General features: G+C 40.2%; 1 protein-coding gene across 9 annotated transcripts in view; it reads left to right on the forward strand.

Moving 5' to 3' along the window:
• The window catches only part of ANO4 (anoctamin 4), a 459,956-nt gene that overhangs the window by 362,115 nt on the left and 74,102 nt on the right, over positions 1-23,739 (forward strand). For 8 of the 9 annotated variants that reach the window (XM_024127263.2, XM_024127265.2, XM_024127267.2 and 5 more), the window contains 3 exons: positions 2,424-2,558; positions 3,629-3,725; positions 8,795-8,855. In XM_024127263.2, coding sequence (XP_023983031.1) covers positions 2,424-2,558; positions 3,629-3,725; positions 8,795-8,855 — 293 coding nt within the window. The remainder of the gene's footprint in view (positions 1-2,423; positions 2,559-3,628; positions 3,726-8,794; positions 8,856-23,739) is intronic. The other variant, XM_024127269.2, reaches the window with a different exon arrangement.

The raw sequence follows: 23,739 nt of genomic DNA on the forward strand, positions 1-23,739 counted from the left end.
CAGTGAGAGGCCCGCGTACCGCAAAAAAAAAAAAAAAAAAAAAAAAAAAATTACAGAAGATTGCTTCAGGCAAAGCATCTCCCATCCGTGACAGTTTCTTGATTAAGATTTTATCATTTTCAATGAGTATTAATTAACTGCCCATTGTGTTCCTAGTACAATGCTAAGTACTATTGGCAAAGACACACAGAAGCCATGGTCTCTGGCTTTGAGAAATGCAGTTTCCTTCAGGAAAACCAGCCCTGCAAACCTGAGACAACTGTAAAACAAGACCATGCATAATTTGGTAACATGTGTGATGGAGGCCAAAAGTTTTACAACAATTAGGAAAAATGGAAAGGATGGATATGGACCAGTGCCCCGGTGGAAGGTGCGGAGCTGAGCCCTGGAAGAGCGGCAGGATTTGTGTTGGCCAAAGGGAGGGGACATGAAAAGCACAAGCAAGGTTTGAGTGGAATGAAGTTGTGGAGCAACTGGGGAATCTCATCTCTTAAATAGTTCTTGTCCTATATCTAGATTTTGCTTCCTCCATATCTCTGGAATCTGGCCACACCCCAGCATCTCCTCTACCACTGCTGCTTCCTTCACCTGTGACCTGGACTATGGCTGTTTTCCCCTACGTGGTCTCCCTTTTTCCTTTCTGGCCCTTCCACTCCATTCTCCACCCTGGAGACAGAATGTGGAACTGGTCATGTCCCCAGATTGGCTACAGTCCTCTCATGGCTTTTCATTTTTCTCAGGAGAAAAATCAATGCATTTAGCATGGTCTGCGAGGCCCATCGAGGCTTATCCTGTGCCCACCTCACCAGCCCATTTCTTCTTATCAGTGTTCCATCCACACCACCCTTATTTCACCTGGTCCCGCCTATCACATGGCCTTTGTAGGTTCTGTTCCCTCCGCTGGAAACACTCTAGCCCGTCCCTAACCCCACCCAGTTAACTTTCATGCAGCAGCCCAATAGTCACGTCCTCAGAGAAGTCTTCCCTGGCTAGAGTTGTCAGATGGCTTTGTTATGTACACTTATCGCATTGTGTCCCCCTCCTTTGTAGCTCTTTTCCCAGTTTTGTAATTATAAGCTTATTTCTTTAATTGATTTATGTGTGTCTCCTCTGTCACCCAGCAAGCTTCATAGGAGGAGGGACCAAGCTTATTTTGCTCGCCATTGTGTTCTCAGAACTTAGCACATTTTTTGGCACATAGTAGGTATTTTTTAATTTGTTGAATGAATATTTGTGTATATGAATATATGTTGGAAAAGTCTTCTGGAAGTGAAAGGTTTCTGTTGGGACACAACAGAAGATGGGATAAATAAATAATCCATGCTTTTAGGAGCCCCTGAGTGCTCTAGGAGGAAAGCAGCAGACAGCATTTGGAAACAGATGGTCAACATTCGTTTAGAAGGAGCATAAAAAATAATTAGAGGGCTTCCCTGGTGGCGCAGTGGTTGCGCGTCCGCCTGCCGATGCAGGGGAACCAGGTTCGCGCCCCGGTCTGGGAGGATCCCACATGCCGCGGAGCGGCTGGGCCCGTGAGCCATGGCCGCTGGGCCTGCACGTCCGGAGCCTGTGCTCCGCAACGGGAGAGGCCACAGCAGAGGGAGGCCCGCGTACCACACACACACACACAAAAAATAATAATAATAATAATAATTAGAATATTCTTACATTGGACTAAAAAGTAATTAACTTCTAAGTTATGAAATTTAGCTGTTGAAAGGCATAGAAAACACAATAATGATATTTAAGAAATAAAAACTAAACTTCCCAGACCACAGGGCACTAGGCAGGCTGGTTAGTCTCAGGAAAATATTTATAGAGGTAGATGTCAATGCCTGTGAAGAGTCATCACTTAAAAGGGAAAGTTGCTCTCAGAATTGATTCATGTTGAATCTCAGTAATTAGAGTTCTTTCTTTGTAACATCTTATGATTCTAGCATTTTAAACATCTTGTAAAACTACAAAATATTGAAAGCGGTGTTTAAAAGTTTTTCACAGTAATTTTGTTTACTATTTTTTAAAAATATATGTAATTATAATACATGCATTGCAAACACACACACTCAGAAATGGCAAAAATGAGATTATGTGTTGGCACCAACTCTTCAAATTCCCCTGGTTCCTTGTCAATAACAGTATCATGTATAACTTCCTGAATGAGCTGGGTTTATTCTGTGTTTTCAGAACAAGCTTGCATATAATCCTGTTCTTTTATGGAAAGGTTCATTCTATTTCTGATCTAGAGGAATAGGAAAAGAAATTTAAGTCCAGAGCTTAAATTTGGTCAAACGTTCCATTCTCTTGGCTTACTCTGTCTGCATGGTTATCAGCAAAGCCACAACAAAGGAAAATGACTGAGCAAAGTGTTATAATGCCTAACTTTAAACACTTCAGTATAATTTGCAAGGCTGCTGTGTCTTAAACAGGCGATACTTCGGAGAGAAGATTGGGCTGTATTTTGCCTGGTTGGGCTGGTACACCGGCATGCTCTTCCCCGCCGCTTTTATTGGATTATTTGTCTTTTTGTATGGAGTCATAACTCTGGATCACTGCCAAGTCAGGTACGGGGAGCTCTGGGTGAGCCTGCCTTTGCTTATATTTGGAGTTGGGCATTTGTGTTTTTGGGGTGTTCACAGACGATCGGCCCACTTAACTCTTCATTTTAACTTCTTTCCAATCTCTCCTGAAAAAATTCAAAACGTTCAGTTCACTAGGTCTGCCCATCCATTGCCCTTGTTGCTGTGCTCTCCAGCTACCAAGGAAGCAAAGCTCACATTTATGGGTATACAAGCCACTACATATCCACAGAACAAATCACTTTCCTTCACTGGCTCAAAGTTGCTCTTTTTCTGACTTTTTCACCTTTTTCTTTCTAACTAATACTGCAAAATAGTGGGTTAATCATCCTTTTTTATCAATTATGTATTCTTACAAGGACGCTGTAAGCTGGAAAGACATCTCACCAACTTGCTGAAACCTTGTGAATGATTCAGTGTTAACAATTGTTATCTTGGCTCTTTTGCTAGAATATAGTTTAAGGTATTCATAGAGATCTTCGTACAAGGCCGGACAGTGATCTTAAATAATAAATAAATGTGCCTCTTAGAAGTGACTGCAAAAATAAAAGTGACCTGCAAAGATATTTTAATTTCGGGGGAAATTGTTAATGAGATGTGGTTTTCTCCCAGAACTACTCCCTAATATTTTTATTTATTCCTCCATAATTTATTCTTATTTATCATGCACATAGAAATTAATACTGGCACTGTGAGGTATCTCATTGTTCCCATAATTCAGTATGAAATTGCTTCCAACCTGTGCAGTGTTGTGAATGACTTCTGTATAACCTGAGGTATAAACAATCAATGTTTTGCTTCATGTATTTTCCCGAGCTTAACTAATTAATATGTAAAAGCCAAGAAACAGCCTCACAAATACGTAGGTTTATCAAACTATTAAACTGTGCAGGCACTTGTTTATATTCATAACTAAGAAAAGGCTAAGAAGCTTCTGAGGGCAAAAATTTAATCTACTGAATCTTATTTACCGGTCGACTATTCTGGTGAAATTGAAGGGGAAAAAAATGCTGTTATGTCATCAAAAAGCGGTCCTTTTTTGTTCTCTTTTCCAGTAAAGAAGTCTGCCAAGCTACAGATATCATCATGTGTCCTGTGTGTGATAAATACTGTCCGTTCATGAGGCTGTCAGACAGCTGCGTTTATGCCAAGGTAATTTCAAATATGCAGCATTTTAGTCAGATTGAATTTATTTGTTTGTTTGTTTGTTTATATACATTTATTTATTTATTTTTGGCTGTGTTGGGTCTTTGTTGCTGCGCGCGGGCTTTCTCTAGCTGCGGCGAGCGGGGGCTACTCTTCGTTGTGGTATGGGGCTTCTCATTGTGGTGGCTTCTCTTGTTGCGGAGCATGGGCTCTAGGCGCACAGGCTTCAGTAGTTGTGGCACACGGGCTCAGTAGTTGTGGCTCGTGGGCTCTAGAGCACAGGCTCAGTCGTTGTGGCGCATGGGCTTAGTTGCTCCATGGCATGTGGGATCTTCCCGGACCAGAGATCCAACCTGTGTCCCCTGCATTGGCAGGCGTATTCTTAACTACTGTGGCACCGGGGAAGTCCCAGATTGAATTTAATATACACCTTCCTGAGAGATGGTGGTGACCACATTCTCTCCGTCCTTTCTGGTCTTTGATTCTCAAGTTTACCTTGTAGGAGAGACTTACCTTCATCATTCAGTATTCTAATTCAGATATTTGTTTTACTGTATATGTATTTTAAATGTATTGGCTCTAATTATTATCACAGGAAGCAAATAGAACAGTTGATGGCATCAGAGAAAGTTAGGTTCAAATCTTGACTGTGCTGTTTACCACTTGTTATTAGAGGAACATGTTATTTAACCTCTTCTGAGCCTCAGTTTTCTCATCTGTAAAATGGAGAACATGATACTCGTTTCACATGACTGTTTTATAAGAAATGTGCTTAGCAAATGGTAAGATGTCAGTAAATGACAGCTGCCATCATTTTCCTCCTCTTCATCATCATTATTGTCCAAAAGACCTAGATTCAAGTTCAGGTCAGCTACTTACCTCCTTGACCTTGCACATGTACAGACTCTTTGAGCCTGAGCTTTCTCTTCTCTAAAATGCAGGCAGTGATACCTGCCCTCTCTGCCCCATGGCATGTCATGGGACCAAAGAAGATAGTATATGTGAAAGTGCTTTGCAAAAAAGAATACATAACGCCATTATGTCTATATGTTATTACATACCCCTTTCTGGTGTTATACCTCACTTTATTAAAATTTTAGACACATTCATCAAATTTCTAGAGATCATTACTGAAGGGCAGTATCACTAATGCAAAGCAATGGCTGGATTATAGACTGATGAGGACTTTTTAAGACCCACTGCCTATCAGCTTACCCAGATTCCAGGTATAAAAGGGCTTGGCAGGTTGTAACCTCTACAATCACTGCAGCTTGGATCCATCTAATTATACTGTTGGCATTGCAGAGTTTTGCTCAATTTAAGTGTGGGAACATTAAATAGGCAGCCCAGGATCCCACCCATCCATGCTGTCTCTAGCCCTGTAGGTGGCCAGTCTGGTGGGAGGAACAGCAGCCAGCTGTGATTTTACAAAGATTTGGGCTTTTAAGTATGTGCTGCAAGGGACCAAAAAAGCACAAACTACTCTCCCTTCCTTTGGAGAACATACACATAGACCTGCCTGGATGAGGACAAATTCAACAGGGTGAGCTTGGGAAGTAGAGATGTGGTGAGAATCAAAAGAGGTTGGTCAGTAATACAATTTTGTTTAAAGATCATGAGTAAAGCGTGAATGACTCAGGTGTAAAAATCCTGCTTTGGGGGAATCTCAGAAGCCCAGTTTTGTTTGTCTGTTTGGGCGATGTGTGTTTGTTATGTGAAAGATCTGCCTTGAATGAAATGCTTTTTTTTTTTTAGGGGAGCTGTAATAATTCCTTAAAATGATCATCATGAATAGTTTAGCGTGCTCAGATTTTATAGGGCCTTCATTGGTCGGCTGTCCTACCAGACTCTCTAGATCTAAAACGGTAATAATTATAATAATAGCTAGGCAACCTACATTTATTATTTCTAATTCTCACAGCAACTTCAAGATAGGTGTTATTATTCCCATTTTACTCAGAGACTCAGAGAGGTAAATGTTGTTTATCTGTGGTCACACAGCAGTAAGTAGCTGGCTCTTGGTTTATCTGAGTGCAAAACACATCGTTGTGCCATACTGAGCTTCAGGATGCTTAGATTCTAAATTTTGGATTTGGCCTTGCTAGAAACTTAGTAAAAGGAAGCCTTAAGAGCCTCAGAATGAAATCACTGAAGTTATACAGAGTCTCCTACAGAAAAATGTATTAGAAATGCCAGACTGATTTAATAAGACTGAGGATGCATAGAAATATTGGATCAAATAGGAGCCCAGATCCAAGTCAGGCAGCAACTCTTCTGTTCATCAGGAATGTTTTATCCCTGACCCTTGCACTTGTACTTGTAAGGGTCAGAAACTCAATCAAACTGGCTTAAGCAGAAAGGGATTTACTGGCTCATTTCACTGCAGAAGATACTAGACCACCTCACACTGTCTGAGCAGGAGAACCTCATGCCTAGAACTGGTCATCCAGGTCCTCAGATCTCACTCTCTGGCCACCTGTCTATGTGATCATTCTGTAGACAGGTTCTCTTCCCATGACGGGAAAGATGGCTGCGGACTGTCACAGCTCCAGGCCTCCATCTTCCTTCCTGTATCTCCCTAAACATATTTGTACACTTATTTTAAATTCTTGATCTGCTGTTACAGAATGTCTGTTTCAGAAGGTGTATATTGCCTCCTTTGGAATTTTTTGGAGGCAGCTGTCTTCCCCGGATATTCTGTTCTTTTGGCCTGTGGGTGCTTGTCCCATGGAGGTATCGACCACTTTGGGTTGAGGGTCAGAGGCCAGGTCAGTCCTGGTGAGTTTACAGAGAGAAGAGGACAACGTGTCCCAGGCACCACTGTATGCTGTCACTCTGTCAGAGGACTTTTCTGGTCAGAGTTTCATTTTTAAGCCCGCTAAGAACAAAGCAGAATTGGAAGGAGGTGCTCTCCCTTAATTGTAACTACCAGCCCTGAGGTTTAAAAGGGAAAGGACTGAGAAGTGACTGTCCGAGGCCAGCCCGCCAGGCAGCACCTACATTCATCATCTCTCCAACAAAGCGGGACTCTGGGCATCCCTGATATTACCCCCAAGAATACCAGCCCTTGTGATGTGACCTGTTGCAGCTGATTTCTGAGGGAGGGGAAACTAATTTTCCAATGCCACTGAGGGAGAGGCTAGGCTGGAACTTATGTATTTCTCTAACCTGTGTTCTCACTCTGCTTGGGAACCACTACCACTCCCCACCATCACACACACACACGCGCACGCGCGCGCGCACACACACACACACACACACACACACCCCAGTTTAAGGCAACCTTCTTGTTTCCCCTGGCATTTCTCAGGATCTTGGTTTGTGTGTTTTTGTGTTTTGTCAGTTCCTGAAATCTACTCTCCTGCTTCTCCAGGTTTGATTTTGGCAAAGGGAACCATCAGCCTGTCCTAGCTTACCGTCTTAGGAGGAACTAGAAGTCCCTATGAATTCACCCTGATTCACATATTTCCATATCGGTAACTGCAGTGGGAAAATGTGTCTCTCCAAGTGTTTTCATACCAGTCCCAGGGAAGGACTCCGATTGGTTGTACTTGAGCCATGTTACCCAGAGAAGGAGGAAAAATGATCCCCACAGCCTAAAACAATGACAACCACAATCCATTCCAGAATCTTCTCTGATGGTGCGGGGAGTGTCCACCAGGAACACAAACCAACCACTTACCACGAAGGCTTTCAGGCTTGATTTGATGCTGACCAACTGATATACATAGTGTAACACTCCTTCTGGCATCGAAATAAGTTGGCTTTAGACTTTTGTCTCACACTAGGTGTTTGAATGCTCCCCATCTCTCCTGTGTTTAAAGAAAGAAAAGTCATAAACTGTTGGAAAATTTTGAAATACTTCACAATCTGATATAATAGGAAAAGACCTGTTTATACTTGGCACGTTCTCCAAGACAGTAAAGTATACTTTATAGAGAGCTATAAAGCACCAAAGAAAAAAAGGTTATGCTTTATGAACGTATCAGTCATCATTTCAATTTGGCTTGATGTTGGTGTGATTTATCCTGGAGGTGGAAATGAGCTTGGCAGTATTACAGCAAAAAGAGATATTTTTGCTTTCTGCTATGATGATTGCAATAGAATATATTATTCTAGCAATAAAGTATTTGCTAGCTGTCTTTGTGTTATGTGTAAGAGGTAAATGTGATGATTACCTGAGGCTTTAATAAAGGTAGAAGCGGTTTGTGTTAATGGGTTGCTCTTCTTTATAATGCCATAGTCCAGAGGGCAGCCCAGAAAATGTTTGCTCAAAACTACACACACAAAATGGCCATGTTTTCAAAGAGAATAAATGAAGCATTAAAAATAGTGCTGGGGAAATCAGAAACCTTTACAGCAGCAACATTAATACCTGCCTGGTCTTTTTTTTAAATTTAATTTATTTATTTTTGGCTGTATTAGTTCTTCGTTGCTGCGTGCCGGCTTTCTCTAGTTGCGGCAAGCAGGGGCTACTCTTCGTTGAGGTGCGCAGGCTTCTCATTGAGGTGACTTCTCTTGTTGTGGAGCACAGGCTCTAGGCGTGTGGGCTTCAGTAGTTGTGGCACGTAGGCTCAGTAGTTGTGGCTCATGGGTTCTAGAGTGCAGGCTCAGTAGTTGCGGCGCACGGGCTTAGTTGTTCCGCAGCATGAGGGATATTCCCGGACCAGGGCTCGAACCCGTGTCCCCTGCATTGGTAGGTGGATTCTTAACCACTGTGCCACCAGGGAAGCCCCCTACCTGGTCTTAAATATAAATCTATCCACGTGAGATATGCATGTGTATTAGTTTTTATAGTGTGCAAAGGGAAATTCTTAATAGCACCATTGGGGCTGCTGATAAATGCTCAACTAAGTGATAGCCACATAAATGGAACAAATTCTCCTTTCCATATCCAAACTATTTCACAGAAAAATATCCCTTCTTCCTTATGGTCCAAAAGGAATATCCCCCAAAGAAACCCTGTCAAATTCATTGCATTGTCAGAGCTATTTTTATAGAACATGAAAAAAAATACATGAATTGCAATATTATATATAGGAAATTAGTTTAACTATGACTCATATTGTTCCCAGGTAACCCACCTTTTTGACAATGGAGCCACTGTCTTCTTTGCTGTTTTCATGGCAGTCTGGGGTAAGTGTTCTACATTCATATAACTTGTTCCCATCATCTGCTCTATGATATGTTCCTTTAAAGTCTGATTTTGGATATGAGAGGAAGAAGCTTGAGTAAATTCAGTTGGCTGTTGTATTAGACACAAGTCGATAAATAATTCATTTGGTTTATTTTAAAAGTGATGTTGTAGAGGAGAACATGTCTTATTTCTCTTAAGCCTTCAACAGTTTCATCAGCATTCCATTATTGCAGTAAAAGTCACCTTCTGTTGGAGACAAAAATAAAGCTATGGTATACCAAACGGTCTGCTGACACCTGAATACCCATCTCAGTATATATAGGGCTTTCTGTTGTGAGTGGAATCTTTTCATCTGACTAATATGTGAGTACCCACCTCTAGGCTTCTTCCAGTTCTGGTCAAAATGACTCCTCATAAACAAGATCTACTCACAATACTGAATTGAGTCCTTCTAAATCACTTCAAGCCAATAGCCCTATAATAACAAGGTATGATGGAACATTCACTTAAAGAATTCCTTAGCCCAAAGAAGTTACTTAACCCACTTTTTGGTAAAATGGGTTTAATAATATCTTCCTAGTCAAATAATTATAGAGCTCTAATTTAATAGTACAGAAAAGAGTCTGGACAAATACATAATAAACGATGAATGGTGGTTACCTTTGGAGAGGAGGTTACCTTTCATGGAAAGGTAGGTGGACAGTGATGAGAGTCAGGCCTTTTACACTGTATATTTTGTTTGGTTTGAATTTTTTGACAATGATTATGCATTTTTTTCTAGAACTTAAAAAGCCAAAATCTGAATTTTTAGGTTATAGAACTCTACTAACTCAAGGCTTAGGTTCATGTTGTTCCTTATGTATGGAATGAATATCAGAATCTTTGCCATCTTTCAGGGCCTAGCTGAAGTGGCATCTTCTCCAGCCAGAAGATGTCTTCCGCCTTTAAATTTCCATAGCATTTGGTTTATGCCATTCTTTGGGCACTAATAATGATTTGCATACACAGTGTTTCTCCCCTAATAGATTCATGGTCCTCAAGGACTATTATGGTGGTGGAAAACCTTATGCATTTCTTTTGAAGACAGAGAGATTAATATTCATTAGATGGATGGATGGATAAATGGATGGATTGGGAAAAAAGAAGGGAAAGATAAGAAAATTACCAAAAGAGTTTGTTTATAAGACAATAAGTATGTTTACATGGTCTCTTTGGCACGTAGAAATATAAAACCTTGTTTTCTTTGGGAGGTTTGTTCTAAATATGTTACGTCTTCTTTACCTCGAGCTCTTCAAAAGCAAATTGTCCCACCCACTGCAGCTCTGTGAAGGAACATTTTTGAACCCTCTGACTCCATCCCCTTTCACCCAGTGGGCATTTGTCCCAAGAATAGTCAAACCATAGGTTGGTGAGTGGCCTGAGAGAAGGTTCTGCCCAAACAGGAGCTGGCAATGCCACCCAGAGTCTTATTCTTAAGAATGTGGATTGGCAAATGTGGAGCGACACAAGAGAGTTAGCAGTAGAAACAGGCACTGAAAGATGCAGAGAGGGAAGAAATGGGAGGGAGGAAGGGAGAGAGAGAGATTGAGATTGAGATTGAGATTGACCAGCAGGTAGAATTGGGGACCAGGAGGTATTATGAGCAGGTTGAGTTTATGAGAAATTGAACCTAGAAATAAGCAGAAGCAAAGAACTAGTGGAAAAAAATTAGAATAGAGGGTACAGAAGCCAACTGGTAGCCATCTGGGAGAAAATGCAAGACAGTCCCCCAAAGAGAAGCAACGAAAGAATGTGGCCAAGTCATGTTATTAGTGGAGTATCAGGGTGAAGACCCAGGGTCTCTTGTGGCTGTAGTCTCTCAAGCGGCTGGCTTCCATATCCTGTCTGAGTAGGTCCAGTCTTTTAATTCCCCTGGGATTTCTACCTCCCTTGGTGGACCTTGTGAAAGCCCTCACTATTTGTGCTACCCCTTACTGCATCTCCTGTAAACAAAGGAAGCTACCCATAATAGAGTTTTGGTTACAGGAATGACCTCTCAGGTCAAGAATGTGTATCTGGTTTTTCTAGAACATATTAGGATTGGTAACCATGATCATGAAATATAATAAGACATCCAGTACTTCAGCTTTGCCATGATCACAAATGAGGAGACTCTGGAAAACGTATTCATTTCCTAAGCCAGTGGTTCCCAAACTTTTTCAAGTCATGACACACATAGAAAATGATAATATTTGCACAGCATGCTGATGTCCATGAAGGAACCTGCTCATGGCCAGGGATAATACTGCCCTAAGAACCTTAGCCTCCCCCAAAACTGATGGGATTATCACCTCTGGCAGACCTGTAACCCATTCCTGGCACACATATTGGGAAGCTTTGTTTTGGGCTACTGGTCTACTGTGTGATAGGTTAATACTTCTAAAGAGAGAGTGGTATTCAGAAGAATTAACACACAAAACTCCCTTATCCATTTCAATGTTCCACCAATTTTACATATACTTTGACTGAAATAATATTTTCTTCTCCCACAGTTACCCAGAAGTAAACTTCTGGTAGAATGATAATAGTCTATAAGGTAGAGGTTGTCATCTCCACCCCTCACCCAGTACCACCATTGTAAAGGGGATGGCATCCCTTTCTTGCAAGTTGGAATGTCTTAAACTGGGGATAACAGACAGACTTTATTATTTTATCTCTGCCAACCTCAGTGGACATGGAGGCTGCAAGTAGGTGGGCTGGAGATCTGACGGTCCTTGTTCCTTACAGGGTACTCAGTAAGAATCTGATAGATGTTTTGTAATAACCTTTGAGCAAAGGGAACATTTTAGGGCCATTCCAGGCAACGCAAGCCTGGAATAATTCATTTTCTGAATTGCTTTGTCTTCGTAGACAACTTATTACTTAAATCTTGTATTGTTCCCAGTTTGAGAAAAAGAATCATTTACCCCAGGTGTTTCTTTGTAGATAGGGCTTTGCCTTTTGCAGAAATCTGGAATAGCCAATAACAGTGATAGTTAGAATAATAGCATACACTTATTGAGGGCTTACTATATTAAGCATTGTTCAGTATCATCTCAGTTAATCTGTATAGCAACCTTTGAGGAAGGGATTATTACTGTTCCCATGTGATAGATGAGAAAATTGAGGCAGTAGCTAGAAAAAAGTGGTAAAGCCAAGAGTTAAACTAGACAAGCTTTTAGCTCCTCCACTCCACTGCTAGGACCATGTGCTGTCTGTAATCCTGTTTGCTTCTGTTTCACGGATCTGAACTTTAAAATAAAGGACGGTTACACTTGTCCCGAGCCTAGTATAAACGCTGCTTTGTGACGGTGGTGTTCTATAAAAGCGTATCAGTTCTAATGGAGCTCGGTTTAATGGTGTCAGGATCATCCTTTACAGTTGACAAGTTACAACATTTAGGAAAACAAATGCACTTTATTTTCGGGAAATTACTAGATATGGAGATGATGAGAACAGAGGTAAGGGGTTTACAAGTCCTCAGAAGGGATGGGGTTGGTGTGTCTGTTCTGTTGCCTTTTGCTTTGTATGTTCACCAGAGAAACAATAAGGCTCCATTTGGAAACAGTCTGTAGTTGCTGGAAGGGCCTTTGTGTGGCGTTAGAAATCTTGACAGAACTCCACCACCTTTGTTCTTGTTCACACTCGTGTGATAGCAGGGCCTCCTAGGGACTATTCTGTGAGCTTAGGGCTCTGGGCTTGAATCAGAGTGGCTCTTTCGTCAGTGATCATTTTGGTTCAGAAAGATTCAAGGGACAGAACAATTATGGTCTAACTTAGCTCTCTCCCTAGGCGAAAAAAAATGAGTCATTAGGGAGTTTGATACTGGCAGAGACTTGCCAGGAAGCATATTATCTCGCTCTGTTCTTTGTTTCTGTTTTCTTTTTTTCTTTTTTTTCCTCTTTCAAGTGTTGCCAAAAATTAAATTATCCCCAGTAAACAAACAAATCGAGGTCCTCAGAGCTTTCCAATCAAAATCACAAGATTGCGGTTGTTTAAATGCAAATTCAAAGATTCTGCATATGGTCCCATCAGTAATTTAAGAACGAAGTATGTCTCATTCTTTGAAAATAAATTTTATAATAATTTGCCTTTTGTTTTTAGATATTTACACTAATTTTATTTTTATAATATTATCTATATCTCCAACGAAAAACGGTGATTGTATATTCAGAAAATGAAAATGTATACATTTACTAAATGCCTACTAGGTGTGTAGGTGCAGTCACATATGACACCTCATCAATTTCTCATAACCTACCAGGAAGAAATTCCTATCTCCATCTTATAGATGAAGATATTCAGGCTCAGAGAGGTTATGCAACTTACCTAAGATTACCCAGCAGCTGGTAAGTGGTGGAGTCTGGATTTTAAACCAGATTTTGTCTACCAAACTCCAGAGTCATTCTGAAGTATGTCCACTGTGGCATGCACCTCCTATAGGATGTTATAAGATTTCATTACTCAGTAGACAGTGCATATTCACTGTCCCTTGGCACTGGGTATACCTAAAAAATGAGTAAGGTGTGATCTCTGCTTTCAGAAGTTGGTAATTATAATACTAGGTGTTAAGTCCAATTTATAACGAGACAGTGAGGGTCCATGCAGCCAACTTCCTGAGGCAAAAAGGAAAAGCAGAAAAGGTTTTACCCAAGAATAGATATTGGAACCAAGTCTTAAATGTGCCAGGCAAATAAATGGAGTTGGGGGAGGTATGAATAACATTCTGAGCTGAGAACAGTGTGAGCAAAACTCTGAAAAGAAATGCTTAGACATTACATGTGCTAGGGACATAGAATGTGTCTTAGTTTCCTAGTGGGTGCTGTAACAATATACCACAAACTGGATGGCTTAAAACCCCAGAAAGTTATCCTTTCACAGTTCTGGAGATTAGATGTCCGAAATCAAGGTGTCAACAGTGTTGGTTCCTTTGGGAGACTCTGTGCGGGAATCTGTTCCATGTGTCTCTCTTAGATTCTTGTGCTGGCCAGCGAACCTTGGCATTCCTTGGCTTGGAGAGAACATGGCTCCAATCTCTGCCCCCCATCTTCACCTGCATTCTCCCCGTGTCTCTATTGTCTTCACATGGCGGTCTTCTTTTATAAGGACACTAATCATATTAGATTAAGGGCCCACCTTACTCCAGTATGAACTCAACTAGTTAATCTGCAGTTATTTTATTTCCAAATAAGGTGACTTTCTGAGGTTGGAGCTCAGGACACCAACATATTTTTTTGCAGGGGGGACACAATTCAATCATAACAGAGTATATGTTGAAGCCTGAGTTCTGCTTATCACACGACATCTGTACCACAACAGAGAACCATGGCTTCACCCTGTAGGCAGCAGAAAGCCAGCTGAAGTTGTAAACTGGGGAGTGACATAAACAGTTGTGTTTGGGAAGCAACTGTGGCAACAGTGTGGGGCGGGGTGAAAGTGGGGACCAATAGGTAGCAGGTAGCCACTAAGAAGGCTGTTCCAGTGCTCAGTTAAAACATTATGCAGAATTGGGTGTCAGGGAAGATCTTAATTACAGAATAAAAACAAATATATTGGGCTTCCCTGGTGGCTCAGTGGTTAAGAATCTACCTGCCAATGCAGGGGACATGGGTTCGAGCCCTGGTCAGGGAAGATCCCACATGCCGCGGGGCAACTGAGCCCGTGCACCACAGCTACTGAGCCTGCGCTCTACAGCCCTACTGAGCCTGCGCTCTAGAGCCTACGAGCCACAACTACTGAGCCCGCGTGCCACAACTACTGAAGCCCGCACGCCTAGAGTCCATGCTCCGCAACAAGAGAAGCCACCGCAATGAGATGCCCGCACACCGCAACGAAGAGTAGGCCCCGCTCACTGCAACTAGAGAAAGCCTGTGCACAGCAACAGAGACCCAACGTAGTCACAAATAAGTAAAAATAAATTTTTAAAAAAACAAATATATTATAAACATATATTATACATAAATATATTTTCCTTGCTTTAGTTGTTTGTGACAGACAAAAATTGGAAATAACCTAAATATCCTACAATAGAATGGTTAAGGAAATTATAAGTAGCCATTAAAAATCATCTTTCAAAGCATATAATAACGTAACACAAAGCTATATTTCACTTTTTTTAACGTAGGATACAAAGTGTACAAATCAAGTGTGATTTCAGGTATAGAAGTGTCACCGAGTCCAAACTCCTGCTCACTGCATGACAGGCCGGTAAATTGAGAGATGAGATACTGGCACAAAGAATAGTGACCTTATTCAAAAAGCCAGAAGACTGAGAAGATGGTGGACTGGTGTCCCAAAGAACTATCTTGCCTGGATTTCGATGCTAGTTTCTTTTATAGAACAAAGAGAGGGGAGGTGAGGAGGAAGAATAAAAAAGGCTATAAGTCATTGCAGATATTTCCTAGTTCTGGCCAGACTCTGGAGGGGATGTGTTAATTTCTTCTTTCCTGCAGCCATTCACAGTTGGGCCTGGTCAAAATGTTTCCTGTGAGCTAAACAAAGGTATTTTATATTATATTAATGGTGGTGTCCTCTGGGTGATAGGATTATAGGACATTTTTATCAGTTTTAGTTAGGTATAATTCACATAAAATAAAATCCAGTGATTTTAAGTGTACGTTTTGACGTTATGTCTAACGTATATAGTCATGTAACTGTCCCTGTAATGATGACATAGAACATTTTCATTCTCCAGAAAGTTTCTTCAAGCCTCTGAAGTCAGCCCCTTGGCAACCTCAAACCTGCTTTCTATCACTATAGTTTACTCTGTTCTAGAATTGCATACAAACAGAATCTTTCAGTATTTAGCATTTTGTTTCTGGCTTCTTCCATTAAGATTAAAGCTGTTGAGATTCATTTATATTGTTGCATATGTTGGTAGTTTGTTCTTTTTAGTACAGAATAGTATTCCATTGCCTGAAATATACCAAAATTTGTTTATTCATTTTATCCATTTGTTTATCCAAATGTTGATAAATATTTGGATTCAATCCAGTTTTTAGCTATTATGAATACAGCTGAGACTTAACGGCTATTATAAAATTTTTTGCACATTTGCCTAAAAGTCTTTGTATCTATTTCTCCTGGGAAAATAATTCAGAGTGGCATTGCTGGATCATAGAATAAGGGAATGTCTAACTTTATAAAAAATTGTTTTCTGAAGTAGCTGTGCCATTGTGCATTCCCAATAGCATTATATGAGAGCTCCAGGTGTTCCACATCCTCACAAACACCTGGAATTATTAGTCTTTATAATTTTAGTCATCCTAATGGGTATATAGTATTATACCATTGTGGTTTTAATTTGCATTTCCCTGATGACTAGTGATGTTGAACATCTTTCCGTGAGCTTGTTTGCAATCTGCACATCTTTAGTGAAGTGTTTGTTCAAATGCCCATTTGTTATTGGGTTGTTTGTCTTCTTATTTTTAAGTTAAAAGAGTAATTTATATAATCTGAGTAGAAGTCCTTTAGCATACCTATGTTTGCAAATATTTTTCCCAGTTCGTGGCTTTCATCTTTTCGTTCTTAATGGTATCTTTTAAAAAGCAAGTGCTTGCAGGGAGATCAGCTCGGTGCTTTGTGACCACCTAGAGGGGTGGGATAGGGAGGGTGGTAGGGAGGGAGACGCAAGAGGGAAGAGATATGGGAACATATGTATATGTATAGCTGATTCACTTTGTTATAAAGCAGAAACTAACACACCATTGTAAAGCAATTATACTCCAATAAAGATGTTAAAAAAAAAAAATAAAAATAAAAAGCAAGTGCTTGGAATCCACTGGCAGTCCAGTGGTTAGGACTCCGTGCTTCCAACTGCAGGGGGCACAGGTTTGATCCCTAGTTGGGGTACTAAGATCCCACATGCCTTGTGGCATGGCCAATAAATAAATAAATAAGTTTAAAATAAAAAATAAATAAAATAAAAATAAAAGGCAAGAGTTTTTACTTTTGATATATTCCAATTTAATTTTTTCTTTTATTCTGTGATTTTTGTTTTTTTAAGAAATCTTTGCCAAACTCAAGTTCCCTAAGATTTTCTTCTATATTTTCTTCTAGAGAGCTTGTAGTTTTAGATCATATATTTAGGTCCATGAGTTATTTCAAGTTGATTTTTGTATATAGTGTAAGGTAAGGGTCAGATCCATTTTTTTGCATATATGAATATCCAATTGTTCCAGTACTGCTTGCTGAAAGATTATCCTTTTCTTCCTTGAATTTTCTTGGCATATTTTGGTTGAAAATCAGTTGGCCATGTATAGGTCTATACGTGAAATTTTTTTCTGTTTGATCTATATGTCTACTTTTATGTAATAACACTGTCTTGATTATTATAGCATAATAGTAAGCTTTGAAATCTTCCTCTTTTAAAAAATTGTTTGGTCTACTTTAGGTCCTTTGCATTTCCATATAAATTTTAGAATTAACTTGTCAATTTTTACCCCCCCAATATGCTGATATCTGATCGTGATTGAGTTGAATCAATAAATCAACGTGGGAATACTGAAGACTTACCATCAAATATTTCTACCCATGAATGTCATTTAGCTTTTCATTTATTTAATTGTTCTATAATTTCTTTAAGCAATGTTATGTACTTTCCAATGTACAGGTCTTGCATGTTCTTAGAAAATTTTCCAGAATCATATTGTGTAGTACTCCAATTACATGTATGTTAGACCGCTGAATATTGACCTACAGGTTACTTATACTTTGGTCACCCTTTTTCAGTCTTTTTAGTCTTTGTGTTCTCCATGCTCCTTTGTATATTGTTTCTATTGATTTGTCTTCAGGTTCACTGATCTTTTCTTCTTAAAAAGCTAATCTTCTGTTAATCCTATCCAGTGTATTTTTCTTTTCCTATGTTGCATTTTTCATCTCAGATTTTAATCAATTGGATCTTTTTGTATATTTTATCACTTTCCCCATTGTGTTCAGGTTTTTATCTACCTTCTTGACGTACGAAGCATATTTATAATACAGTTGATTCTTGAACAGCACAGATTTGAACTGCACAGGTCCACTTATATGCAGATTTTTTTTCAATAAATATGTACTGCAGTACTACATGATCAGCAATTGGTTGAATCCACAGATGTGGAACTGCTGATACGGAAGGCCTACTATAAAGTTATATGTGAATTTTTCAACTGCATGGAGGTAGGCACCCCTAACCCCCACACTGTTCAAGGGCCAACTGTAGTTGTTTTGTCATCCTTGCTCTATCATTTCTAGGCTGTCAGTCTGAGATTGATTGAATTTTCTCTTAGTTATAGGTTTTATTTTCCTGCTGATCTGCATTCCTGGTAATTTTTTATTCAGTGCTGGAAAGTGTTGAGTTTTTGGGTTTTGTTGTGTTTCTTTAGTGCTGGACTTTGTTCAGGCATGCAGTTAACTAACTTGCAGCCCTGTCTGATCCTTTTGAAGCTCGTGTTTAGCTTGGTTATTGTAAGTCCAGAGACTTACAATAGTCCACAACTAAGGCATCACCTGTATTAGGCCTCTTTTAATACCTATGTATTATAATACTCTGCATTCTGACTAGTGGGATTGTGAACTACTTCTGGCCCTCTGTGAACTCTGAGGATTATTTAGCTACCAAGCAGCCTCATGTAGTTTCACCCCATGCATGTCAAGAGTAGAGGGGACCTTGTTGCTGATATTGCAGCTTTCTTTTAGTATAACTCCTTCCTTTCTGGTATTCTTCCCCATAGATAGTTGCCAACTCACCCTCCCTACTCAATCTCTGTCTCCCCAGCTCAGTAAGATCACTAGGCTCTGTTTTTGTTCACCCTGCCTGAACTGTAGCCTGGGAACTGCCTAGAAGCAATGAGTTGGTATGCTCCTAGGGCCCACCTCATTTATTTCTTTTCTCTCAGTGTCACAGGTTTGCACTGTCTCTTGTCCAGTGCTGATAACAGCTATTTCTTATATTGTAGTAGTTAATCCTCATGAGTGGAAGCGAAAGTCCTCAGCCTGCTGCAGTTTAATGGCTTTTTACAGAAGGGAAGCATACCCTCAGACAAGGCCTCAGAGAATTGTGGTTCCCTGGAGAAACTGCCATGATCCATGGTGCCTCCTAGGCATTACCAGTTCAGAAACACTGTTGGAATACCCAGAGCTAATCTGACCTGGGGATACAGACTCTTCTAAACTCTGCAAACACCAGTGCATAAGCTAGAATGTGAAAATACAGGTATATGGTAGTGAATATTATTTTATAATGACCATCACATTATTCCTCTGTCAGGAAACTTGGGAAACCAAATTAATCACCGTATGTTGTTTGAGCATGGGAATCAGTACAGCTAGCAAAATCCCTAGAACATCAAAAGAATGCAATTAATAATTGTTAAATGAATAAAAGAGGGGAGCAAGAACTATTTTTTTTCTGCTTGATTAATCATTCTTATCCCATGTCAGGATACCTTTCTAATATCTACATTAGATGAAACTACCAAATTTGTGTTCTTAGACCCTTGTTTTTCCTCAGCTACCCTTGTTTTTCCCCTATCTGGACACACTGACTTTCTCCAGAAGAGGTCCCAATGCCAGTAATAGTTTCGGCTTCTTAAAATGTAGTCACATTCCTGTCCTTCCTGGATCCTGAGCTTACCCTCATCTTGGCATTTTAGAGTGTTTCACAAACTCTCTAGTCACTCATTTATATTCATTTGCATTATTACTTCCAATGGCCTACCTCAAATGTTGCAAATTAGCAACCCATAAAAATATTCTGTTTGGTTTTCACCAATTTTTAAAATATACTAATAAACTCTTAACATTTTACAGTTGAGATAGTCCACATGAAAATACATTTTCATAGTTCCTTTTGAAAAATTTGAAGAACTGGCCACAGCAGAATCAATGAGAACTGAGAAAAACCTACCACTTTACATGGTGCATACACTTCCCAATTTGTCCCAAACCCCACCACTCCCTATTGCATGGCTTCTTCCAGGTTTTGTACTGATCTGGCCCTTTTAGCATTTGAGTTTGTGACTTCTAACTAAGCTCACTCATTTTGTGAAGATTTTACAAGTTAAGCTCTCAGGATGTGACTTACTCCTTTATTACTAGGTTCTTGAAAAGCACATCATTTAAACTCGTCTGCTCTACCCAGCATGGCTCTCATTCAGATTCAGTGGAAAAGTCAAAAGCTTTCCAGACAAGCAAAAGCTAAGAGAATTCAGCACTACCAAACCAGTTTACAACAAATGCTAAAGGAACTTCTCTAGGCAAGAAACACAAGAGCAGAGAACAAAAGAGGAAGGGAAGAAAAAAGACCTATAAAAAAAATTAAGAAAATAGCAATAGCAACATACATATCAATAATTACCTTAAATGTAAATGGATTAAATGCTCCAACCAAAAGACATAGGCTGGCTGAATGGATACAAAAAAAAAAGACCCATAGATATGCTGTCTACAAGGGACCCACTTCAGATCTAGGAACACATACAGACTGAAAGTGAGAGGATGGAGAAAGATATTCCATGCAAATGGAAATCAAAAGAAACTGGAGTAGCAATATTCATATCAGACAAAATAGACTTTAAAATAAATTCCTCTGTTCTTCCTCCAAATGAACATTCTCAGAAAGTTATAAAGGACTGAAAAGATGAAATCTGTTAGTATTATTAATTTTACTTTTAAAAATTAAAATTAGCATTGGGAAAAAAACAACTGAAGGTGTGTATGAAGTAAGTCATTCTGCTTTTCTAGGAAGTAAGAGAATCATCTTGACCAGGTTTCTGAAAATGCTTTGAGTCATCAGACAGCAGGTCATCATTCTGAAATTAAAATCATAGGTACTCACTCATAGGTACTGCTCATTTTATTCCTGGCCAGAGCTCAATTCTTGTTTTTCGCCAAACAAATGGAACATAATCTTTTCTCAAGGAAAGAAGTTAGACTGTAGGATCTTTAAGCTCCTTGTTTTTTCAAAAATGAGAAAAATGCCTTTAAAATTATTTTCTGGGATAAAACATAATTTTCCTCTGGACTACCAGTGCAGACATTTTTAAAGTGAAGAATCAAATTAGGCCTCTCAATACCTATTATGTTACCAGAGGGCAAAAATTGGCAGCATTGTATCCCTAGTAGCTTTGGGAATAAGTGTGGACTTTTCCAGGCCTCCCAGAAGAAGAGTATAGATCAGAGAGAAGGATACAGAGCTAATGTCAGGCTCCCACAGTGAACCTATAACCCTGGGGCACAGCACTTCTGATTTATAACTAGTTTCAGCTCCTGTGGTTGGGAGAGTAGGCTTTCTTTGTCTTCCTTTGTCTCTCTTTTTGGCTTTTCACATTTCAATAGAAGTTAAAGCTCCCAGATTAGAGTGTGGCCTCCTAGGAGTCATGTAGTTAGCACCTCTGGCTCCTACTCTAAATGCCAGTTGTGCCCCTAGTCCTTGTGACAGCCCAGACATCCCTGTTGTGGGTTGCATTGTGTGACTGGTGTCCTTATAAGAAGAGAAAACAGAGACACAGACACTCACAGGCGAGAATGCCATGTGAAGACAGAGGTAGAGGAGCAGTACCTCTGCAAATCCAGGATGCCAAGGATTGTGGGAAATCACAAGAAGCTAGGAGAGAAGCATGGAACAGACTCTCCCTCAAAGCTTCCAGTAGGAACCAACCCTGCTAACACCTTGATTTTGGACTTGTAAGCTCCAGAACTGTGAAAAAATAAATTGCTGCTGTTTTAAGCCAAAAAAGAGGCAAATGAGGTTCAAATCTCAGTTCTGTTTTTTACTAGCCTTGTGAGTTCTCTGTACCTCAGATTTTTCATCCATAGAATAATGAAAATAATACCAAACTTTACAAGCTTTTTAGAAAATAAAGATTAGTACCTAAGATGTAATAAATACTTACTATACAGTAACTAAACAAATGGTACAGTATTTCAACCCTGCCATGGAACCTAAGATATGCAGCTGAAAGAGGAGATTTCCCTGCATAGGTCTCTATAAATGCCTTAGGAAGATGATGAAAGATAGTTATTCAATGGGTTTTTCTCTAACTATTTGCAGAATGTTAATCATGGCTATGCTTTCCAGAAAAAAACCCTATATCAGTTAGGATGAGTAAAGTTAGCTGCCGTCATATACAAACTGCAAAACCTTGATGCTCAGTAGAACCCACAAACTTAAAACCCAATCAGGTGTTCCTGGTTGTCAGATAGCCTTCTACATGGTCATCCAAGTGCTCAAATTCCTTCCATCTCATGGCTCCATCCTCTTCTAGATCCTCAGAGTTCTCTCCATTCATCTAGCAAAAGGAGAAAAGAAGCACAGGGAGGATACACCTACTTCTTAATTCCTCAGCCCAAAAGTGACACACATCACTTCTACTTACTTTTCATTGGCCAAAATTTGGCTCATGGCCACATATAATTGCAGTAAACCTGGGAGATATAATCACACTATGCTTAGAATGATGATAAATGGTTTCAGTAAATGCATAGGAGTCAGCCACAAATTGATTTGAAATTAACCATAATTATTCTATTTAAGAAAATGATAATAGAGTGTGGCCTGCAGAACACTCTATGTCATGTCTTCCTTTTGTGTCCCTTATGGGCTGCATGTGACAAACTTCTCAATTGTGTGTGATTCGGAGCCAAGAGTGTCCTGCTATTTGAACACTAACCTACCTGAACACTAATCCCGACCCTGTCCGCACTGACAGAAGTCTCAGAATTTCCTAATGTGTCAACTACTGTTGTGAGAGGATTGTTGTTTGGGATTGGCATTAACATCTCAGGTGAACTTGTTTGTGGGTAGATCAGGTAGAAGTACAGGGTGGCAAGTTGGGCATAAGCAGGGTCCTTAGGATCCTTGTATCCTGGGCTGGTAACAGGGCTTTATTTTATGGGTGATGTGACTTTATTGACCAGCCCCCGCTCGGAGACCTGGTTAGATTGGGGTTTAGAAAAATCATTAGCAGTATGGAAAGATAGATTGGAATCTAAGAAGTTCAAAATGCTAGCAGTAAGTAGCTGAGAAAAAGGAAATTTGGGGGCCAAAATCTTGTGGAAATAATTGCATATATTAGAAAATGTTGACAAAACACTTCAGAATGTTCAGTCTTTTGAGAATCAATATATAAAAGAAATATACTTTTTTTAAATTTTTTTTTTTTTTTTTTTTTTTTTTTTTTTTTTTTTAAAGAACCCTATAGTTCGTGGTGTATGGCTCTGCTGGAGGGTTACCCAATTTTATTTTATTTTTCGGTACGCAGGCCTCTCACTGTTGTGGCCTCTCCCGTTGCGGAGCACAGGCTCCGGACGCGCAGGCTCAGCGGCCATGGCTCACGGGCCCAGCCGCTCCACGGCACGTGGGATCCTCCCGGACCGGGGCACGAACCCGTGTCTCCTGCATCAGCAGGCGGACCCTCAACCACTGCGCCACCAGGGAAGCCCTAAATTTATTTTTTAAAGATTTTTTTGATGTGGACCAATTTTAAAGTCTTTATTGAATTTGTCACAACGTTGCTTCTGTTTTATGTTTTGATTTTTGGCCCTGAGGCATGTGGGATCTCAGCTCCCCGACCAGGGATCAAACCCACACCCCCTGCATTGGAAAGGCAAAGCCTTAACCACTGGACTGCCAGGGAAGTTCCAAAAGAAATATACTTTTAATCAAACTTAATCATAGTACTGGGCAGTATAAAAGAAAGATATAAAGATATATAGGGCTTCCCTGGTGGCGCAGTGGTTGAGAGTCCGTCTGCCGATGCAGGGGACACAGGTTCGTGCCCCGGTCCGGGAAGATCCCACATGCCGCGGAGCGGCTGGGCCCGTGAGCCGTGGCCGCTGAGCCTGCGCGTCCGGAGCCTGTGCTCCGCAACGGGAGAGGCCACA

This window comes from Physeter macrocephalus, chromosome 6 (genome assembly GCF_002837175.3).
Source record: "Physeter macrocephalus isolate SW-GA chromosome 6, ASM283717v5, whole genome shotgun sequence".
Classification (NCBI taxonomy): Eukaryota; Metazoa; Chordata; class Mammalia; order Artiodactyla; family Physeteridae; genus Physeter; species Physeter macrocephalus.